Source organism: Anopheles ziemanni, chromosome 3, assembly GCF_943734765.1.
Source record: "Anopheles ziemanni chromosome 3, idAnoZiCoDA_A2_x.2, whole genome shotgun sequence".
In the NCBI taxonomy this organism is placed as follows: domain Eukaryota; kingdom Metazoa; phylum Arthropoda; class Insecta; order Diptera; family Culicidae; genus Anopheles; species Anopheles ziemanni.
Window position 1 is genome coordinate 75,468,700 of NC_080706.1, and position 7,161 is coordinate 75,475,860.

The 7,161-nt window shown below is 46.3% G+C and overlaps 3 protein-coding genes across 3 annotated transcripts; 1 reads left to right on the forward strand and 2 right to left on the reverse strand.

Moving 5' to 3' along the window:
* LOC131288641 (uncharacterized) lies at window positions 1-1,909 on the forward strand. The gene is made up of 4 exons (XM_058317792.1): window positions 1-350; window positions 539-667; window positions 742-1,267; window positions 1,341-1,909. Exons 1-4 carry the CDS (start codon window positions 337-339, stop codon window positions 1,710-1,712), a joined length of 1,041 nt encoding a protein of 346 aa, XP_058173775.1. The 5' UTR covers window positions 1-336; the 3' UTR covers window positions 1,713-1,909.
* Window positions 1,841-4,033, reverse strand: LOC131288640 (GATOR complex protein NPRL3). Its single transcript, XM_058317791.1, has 3 exons — window positions 3,835-4,033; window positions 3,226-3,761; window positions 1,841-3,165 (listed from the first exon to the last, which is right to left on the reverse strand). The coding sequence occupies exons 1-3, from the start codon at window positions 4,025-4,027 to the stop codon at window positions 1,870-1,872; spliced, it is 2,025 nt and encodes a 674-aa protein (XP_058173774.1). The 5' UTR covers window positions 4,028-4,033; the 3' UTR covers window positions 1,841-1,869.
* Window positions 4,034-4,425: 392 nt separating this feature from the next.
* LOC131288642 (probable prefoldin subunit 6) lies at window positions 4,426-5,114 on the reverse strand. The gene is made up of 3 exons (XM_058317793.1): window positions 4,986-5,114; window positions 4,797-4,897; window positions 4,426-4,730 (listed from the first exon to the last, which is right to left on the reverse strand). The coding sequence occupies exons 1-3, from the start codon at window positions 5,056-5,058 to the stop codon at window positions 4,521-4,523; spliced, it is 384 nt and encodes a 127-aa protein (XP_058173776.1). The 5' UTR covers window positions 5,059-5,114; the 3' UTR covers window positions 4,426-4,520.
* Window positions 5,115-7,161: the final 2,047 nt, after the last annotated feature.

The window sequence follows — 7,161 nt, forward strand, 5'->3', positions numbered from 1 at the left end:
GGTAGTCTTTCATGCGGTGTCTACAATCGGGACCGCATTCAGTTCAATTATTCTGCTCTCGACAAGTAGGTGAACGGTTTAGATGAAGCAATCGCTCTGGTTGTCCGAGTGCCGGTAGTTGGATGTGATTGGTTTAAAAATAGTAGTAGTGCCTTCGTCAGCTTAAAGCACAACAGCGGGTTTTGCCTTTTTTTTACTCTGTATAACATTATCTCATCCCGTCCGTGTGCAACGTGTGGTGCGTAGCGCGCATTTGTTACTTTGTTGAATAAAGTTTGTTATTAGCATTCTCAGTACCCGCACTGCCAAAGATTAGATTATCTTTATATAATCAATATGGAAGAGCTTAGGTAAGTAAGGCTGTTTGCGCGGTTCACATCCGGTTCCGCAATTGTTTCCTTCTGTGGTGTTCAGCGTGATGCGAGATAACGGCCTGAAAAGGTCAAGCCCCCTCTCAAGCGCTTAGTGATTACTGTGGTCTATGTATTTAATGTAGTTGTTTTCAATGATATTTGTGTCTTTTTTAAATCATATTCAGGGATGGACTACTTGTCGGCCTTGGCAACCCGCTGTTGGACATTTCGGCGGTTGTTGAAAGCAATCTTCTCGAAAAGTACGATATGCAACCGAATAATGCTATACTGGCCGAGGAAAAGCATATGCCAATGTAATGTAATTTTTTGTTCAGAGGAAAACTTGAATCTTCATATACTGACCTTTTTTTCCTCTTCGTTTTTGCAGCTACAAAGAATTGATTGAAAAGCACCAAGCCGAGTATATCGCAGGTGGCAGCGTACAAAATTCTCTTCGAGTTGCCCAATGGATTCTGCAACGGCCTCGCGTGGCCGTATTTTTCGGCTGCGTCGGACAGGATGACTACGCGCGCATCCTTGAAGAGAGAGCAACGGCGAATGGTGTCAACGTGCAATACCAGCGTTCATCATCTAATCCCACCGGTACCTGTGCCGTGTTGATAACGGGTACACAGCGAAGCTTGTGCGCCAATTTGGCTGCCGCGAACGATTTTACCTCCGAGCATTTGAAAAGCGATGCAAACCAAGCGTACCTCCGGGAAGCCCAGTATTTCTATGTGTCTGGGTTTTTCTTTACCGTCAGCTTCGAGAGTGCGCTCGCGGTAGCAAAGGACGCCGCAGCAACCGATCGAATGTTCTTGATGAATCTAAGCGCACCGTTTGTTCCCCAGTTCTACAAAGCGAACCTAGAGGAAATATTCCCGTATGTCGATGTGTTGTTTGGCAATGAAACGGTGAGCTACAATCGGTTGAGTTTTCATTTCTAGCAACAATTAACTAACGACACCAGTCGTCCCGTAATTGTAGGAAGCAGCTGCCCTGGCGAAGGAGTTCAACTACGGCACGGAAGATCTGAAAGAAATTGGACTACGAATCTCCGCTCTGCCGAAGCAAAATACGAAACGTGCTCGCACCGTAATCATTACGCAGGGCAGCAGTCCGGTGCTACTGATTACCGATGGTACCGTACGGGAGTTTCCTGTGCAGAAGCTAGCAGCGAGTGAAATTGTGGACACGAATGGTGCGGGTGATGCGTTTGCGGGCGGTTTTCTGGCCCAGCTGCTGAAGAGACGCAGCGTTGATACCTGCATTGAATGTGGGATTTGGGCTGCAAGGGAAATCATTCAAAGGTCTGGCTGTACGTTCGAGGGAGAACCTTCGTTCACCGGTGCTAAATAAGAAGCGAACCCGCTGTTGGCTTTTCATGCATGAGCAATTAATATACTCGAATAAAAGAGAAACCTCTTTATATAAAAAAAGGAAGTTATAAGACGTATTTTTGTAGTTTTGGAAAATATTTATCAGTAACTGAAAGCCTGTTTTCAACAGCGCTTCATTAATCATCCGTCTGCTCCGAATAAAGGTTCGCTATGACCGGATCTTCCGTCTCGTAAATAATCAACACCTCACGAAACTTGTCTACCAGCTGGAGAAGCTGCGATCGACGCAGATTTTCAAAGTACATAATCTCCTCCAAGTGATGCTCGCCCATAAAGTATCCCTTCTGCCAAAGGCGTACCATCAACGCTAAATCCTCTGGATTTTTCGCAGCGGGAATACGCGCCACCGCTTTCCGGTCGGGTTCGGGAAAAGCGGCCAGCAGTCGGCGCAACTTATCGTCCTCATCAATCGATGCGATACTTTCATCGTTTTCGGTACTTGAAGCTGTCTGTAACCCTCCAACGCTGGAGTGGCTCATGTTTGAGCGATGGCTTACCGACGAGGGCCTTGTATTCGACGCCACCGAAACGACCGAAGTTGTGAGCAAAGCGGAAAGACTATCGGAATAGCGATCTTCGCTGAGCGAATGCTTCCGGTTGCCACCCATCGGCACAGCCAACGGTTGGCTGGAGGAACCGCTCGGGGCCGAGCTACCGTACAGCGTGTGTTGTTGGTTTGCATTAGCTCTAGAGCTTTCAGTCGCTAAACCTCCCCCACTGCCTGCTCCTGCTAATCCTGCCGCCCCTTCCATTTCTTCCTCCGTTTCTATCCCATCTAGGTTGGCCACGAACTGCACGTACGTGTGCAACTGCATGAGCAGATGGTGCTGTAACATCCAGAGAACCATCTGAGCGAGCCGACCCTGACGTGCAGGATGCTGCAACGGGGTAGTCAGGTGCCCGATCGAGGTAGGCAACGAGAAGTCACTGATCACCTCGAACAATGACATGCCCGGAAACTTGGTGGCGAACTTATCCGGCAGATTGGAGTGAATGTTTAGTTGCGCGTCCGGTGCTATCACATACACGTTCGTCTCGCAGAGCGGATAAATGATGGTCGCCTTGGCCCAGTACACGAGATGACCCACGATCTGGTTTACGTACTCAATCAGCAGCTCCGCATCTGACGCCATGTTTTGGAGACTTTTTAGCGGGTTGTACACTTCAATCAGCTGAAGCAGCATGTTGGCCGCCGATGGTGGCACACAGTCAAACAGTTCGGACGGATCGACGAGCAGCAGCATCCCGTGATAGGGTTTCAACGAATCCACGCAGCGGTCAATCGTTTCCGGCTCCACGACTACACCTTTCTTGTGAAACTGATGTGCCTTCTGGGGCAGGCAGAAGCTTAGCGTCACCGTTTGATTCATCGTGACGTTCAGAAGACCTGTGCTGCAAAGGTCGTGATAAATCTAGAAAAAAGAGAACAAAATAAGTGACTTCACAATTTAACACATTTAGCGGATGCGTACAGTTTTGATAAATTGCGCCAGCGTGGTGTTCTTCAGTATCGTATCAAAAACACTGACGGCAATTCCGGCTGCAGTTGCTGCAGCATTTGTTACCACCGTTTGGCCACTAGCGCCTGTGGACCCCGGTCCACCACTGGGCCCACCTGTCACACCAGTTCCAGTTGTACCAGCTGGCTGCTGCTCCTGCTCCTGGAGGGCACTATTTTCATCCATCACAGCAACCATCGTTTTGATTTCGCGAGAAATGTAACCATCACGTCGTTCCTCGTAGATCAGCGCGAAGCCGATACGTTTGCTGAGCTCGTAGTAACTATTGACCACGGAATAGCTTGCCTGGGCGTGCAGTGCAAACACCACGTTGATCTGAATGTAGGAAGACGTTTTCTGTTCGCTGCTACCCTGATCACTACGCAGCAACGTTGGATGCGAGACAAATCGTACGTCATTTACTTTAAGCTCAAATTTTTGATTGCAGAGTTCAGATTTCACGGCAAACAGCGTTGCTAGATCTTTATCCGAGATGCCATACAATTGATCTGTAAGAAGCGAAAGCACATTAGGCACGTTGGCGTTGGGTCGTTGGCAAGACCATATCGCACGTTTACCTACCGAAGCAAATGTTAGAAGGTGGAGCATTCTGGAGAATATCTTCCCCGGCGTTGATTAAGGAATAGGGCGTTTTTCTCGATGGAATAACGGCCGCCTGGAACTGCTGAGGTAGATTGTACGGATAGCGAAACAACAGGCGGTCTCCTTTACTATCCGATTTAACGAGGATGATACTCAGTGGATTTACTTCCATCGTCGTTCTATGCTTTCATGTCGACTGCGCACTGGAAGAAACTTGAATAGAATGTGGTGATTGTTTTCTTTTTGATAACCGTGCCAGCTGATGTACGTCAAATGTTGTTGCTCGATAGAAGCGATGAACATAAACAAACGGTGGATCCTCGCATGAACACCGTACGAATGAATGTACAAATGTTGAAATCGGGAACATCCTTTTGGATCCTTTTGCAAAAGGATCAACCTCCTTTCCAAAAAGCGAGGAGTCCGTCGACACAACATTGTAATAACTCTCCCTCGAATAATTTACAACATAGGAATGCGAGTGCAACGGTCCAAGTTAAATCAATATTCGACCCAAATCGGTAACGATGTTTACTACATCATAACAACACTACACGATGCACCTTTGGTTAGATGTTTGCCATTTTATTCATCGGGAAATGATTGCATGGTTACTGCTGCTGGTGATGGATGTTTGCACTTCCGAATGAGTCCACCGAGGTGTTTTACTGCTTAGCCAATGCCATTTGGCTTTGATACTGTTGCTGCAGCTTTTGTAAGTTTGCACGATATTTGTCCTGTTTCTGTTCCAACTGGTTGATGTTTTCCGCACACCGCTTCAGCTCCTTCGTGATATACTCAATGCGCTTCCCCACGTTCTGCTTGCTTTCCTCGAGGTCTTGCTTGACCAGCACCGGACCATACAATTTGTACACCTACGAGCAAAGAAAACACCCCGATTGTCAAAAAATAATATTTTGCACATTGCCTTCCTTCCTTACCGTGTTGGCTGGCTTCAGCATTTGAAGCTCTTCCAAAATACTCTTGTTTTCAAAGAACTGTCCATCGAGTTGCTGCTGGGTTTGCACGAGTTTGTTGAATTCTATAAAAGGGAACAATTGGCAATGATTAATGCCGGTCGAGTAGCTCGTCTAGCAGGAAACCTAAAAAGGAATGCTGATGTTTGGTACCTTTTTGCGAATCCTTGAAATTCTTCAACTCCGCCTCCAGCTTGCGTTGCAATACGGCGACTTCTTTGTCCATTTTGCTGAGAAAATCTATTAAAGCTTACCAGGCGGACAATATCGCGTGCGGCTCGCAAGGAATTTCTTTTTCGTGTGTTTTTATGAACCATTCAGTTTTGACAATCCAATGGCAGTGCTGCCGTCGCAAGCGTATGGACCCCAAGATTTCTAGTTCAAAGCTGTACTGATTTGGTTCCTTTCTTTTGGGTTTCTAAGTTTTGTGATTGTAATTATTTTAGAACGGGCAGTTTTGACGATTCTCTGCTTCAAACTTTAGCCTACAACGTTTTAAAACGGTAAGCAATAGAAACCTATTTCCTGGCACGAGGCACTTTTTTCTTTAAAAGATCACTGTCTGCAAAACACTTGTAAAGAAAAATGGTGACCCAGAAACAAGTGGGCGATGAAAAGCAAAACCATAATATAAAACCACACATTTTGCATCAAACATTTTTTTAGAATAGAAAATTACACTCCAAATTGATCCCATTACCTCATGAAATGATCAAGACCTAACCTACCACAAACATATACAGACCACAGCCAAATAGTTACCGTCTCGGTGACCTCTGCTAGACTAACGCTCGGTCAATCGACCGTTTCGCCAAGCGATTTGTGTTTGTAACTAACACATGGCGCACAATACGTAGAACTTGTGTAGAACGAATCGTCGATTAAATCGTCAGTTTGTGTCATGAAGGTGCCCGAGACAGACGTGCGCCGAGCAATCAACGTACGTTCAACAGACCTGCGTCGACATCATTCGAACGCGAAACGGCCGACACGATAGATAGCTGTACCAACGACACCATTAACCGTTGCCTACAGTTTCCGACAGTTTTTTCTGCATGCAGGTACGCACGGGGACCCATTAAGTCGGAAAAGTGGTAGGAAGAATGGAAAATTGGCAAGAAAAATCAAATGGCCCGGTGGCGGTTACTACGGTGGGGTGTTACACCACAAACGAGACGAACCGGGTCGCCGGACAAGAAGCGATGGGAAAGACCTGAAAGTGCCCGTGTGTCTCGTACGTGTTGTTTGCAAAGTGTTTCAGTGCAGTTCCGTTGCAAAAAACAATCGAATGCAAAATCACACCCGGCAAAACGATGTCAGTCGTCGAGAAAAGTTGTCTGTCTTTCATTCGTGCTGATTGTATAACCAAACGTTAACGCCTTCCCCGGCATCGACTGGCCGTAATATTTTCCCAAATACATTCTTCAACCAATAAACTCAACACGCACGTGTGAACGAGTCTGCGAAAATAGTGAAGCAATTAGAAGGAAAACTATTCGCCAAAGGAAACGTTATTCTCGCCCCTCCGCTAGTGCGCCGCAATCCGTTTCGTCCGTCTTTTTCCATCCACATAATCATAACCACGCGTGCTAAGTGTCGAGGAAAATCGATTTTCCGTGTTTGTGAAATGCACATTTGCAGGGGTCACCGGGGTCAAGCGCCTTTCCGGAAACTTCCGGGTGTGCTCGAATCCTTGTCATTAGGATTAGGTAACCGATGCCGATTCTGAATTGTGCCCCCAAACCTGTTTAACGGAAGCATATCAATCACGTGATTTTAGTACGGCAGAGATAATGAGCGTGTAAAAGTGTGTCACTAGCAGCAGGAAAATTCGAAATCATACTGAAATCAGCTGACCAACGTTTCAACAAATCCATCTGATAGAAGCATTTTTTTCCCGCAATGTTGAAATGACTTTTGACCGGTCCATAGAAAGGAAGCTTCGTCAAATGTTTGATAGTGTACACTGGTATGGCGAAAGAACTGGAGGTGGTAGTGGCAGCAACAGGAAACCGGCAGCAACAAAGTGTGATGTTCTCCGTCATGTGCTGTTCGGTTCTTACACAATCCACCGTAAACGATTTGTTTTTCTATCGCCATTTAATAACGTTTTTGTCATTCAATTAAAAAACGCCAAATTAATCTCTATAAAATGGACTGAGAACTTATGAGGTAGCGGGATTTGTTTGAATGGTGCGGGAGAGTAAACAAAGATTAGGTATCTTCCTCCCACGCAGATGGAGCTGAAGCGTGTGTTGAATAACACCTACTATTTTGTGGCCACCGGAGCTACAAAATTTCCGTGCCGAAGAATCTCTTACAAACTCTC

Excerpts from the sequence above, each read along its gene's own strand:
- LOC131288642 (XM_058317793.1), bottom strand. The coding sequence starts at position 5,058 with ATGGACAAAGAAGTCGCCGTATTGCAACGCAAGCTGGAGGCGGAGTTG. Across the intron at positions 4,898-4,985 it reads TTTCAAGGATTCGCAAAAAG|AATTCAACAAACTCGTGCAA; the intron begins GTACCAAACATC and ends TCCCTTTTATAG. Across the intron at positions 4,731-4,796 it reads TGCTGAAGCCAGCCAACACG|GTGTACAAATTGTATGGTCC; the intron begins GTAAGGAAGGAA and ends CTTTGCTCGTAG.
- LOC131288640 (XM_058317791.1), bottom strand. The coding sequence starts at position 4,027 with ATGGAAGTAAATCCACTGAGTATCATCCTCGTTAAATCGGATAGTAAA. Across the intron at positions 3,762-3,834 it reads ACCTTCTAACATTTGCTTCG|ATCAATTGTATGGCATCTCG; the intron begins GTAGGTAAACGT and ends CGCTTCTTACAG. Across the intron at positions 3,166-3,225 it reads TGGCGCAATTTATCAAAACT|ATTTATCACGACCTTTGCAG; the intron begins GTACGCATCCGC and ends TCTTTTTTCTAG.
- LOC131288641 (XM_058317792.1), top strand. Across the intron at positions 668-741 it reads GAGGAAAAGCATATGCCAAT|CTACAAAGAATTGATTGAAA; the intron begins GTAATGTAATTT and ends TCGTTTTTGCAG. Across the intron at positions 1,268-1,340 it reads TGTTGTTTGGCAATGAAACG|GAAGCAGCTGCCCTGGCGAA; the intron begins GTGAGCTACAAT and ends CCGTAATTGTAG.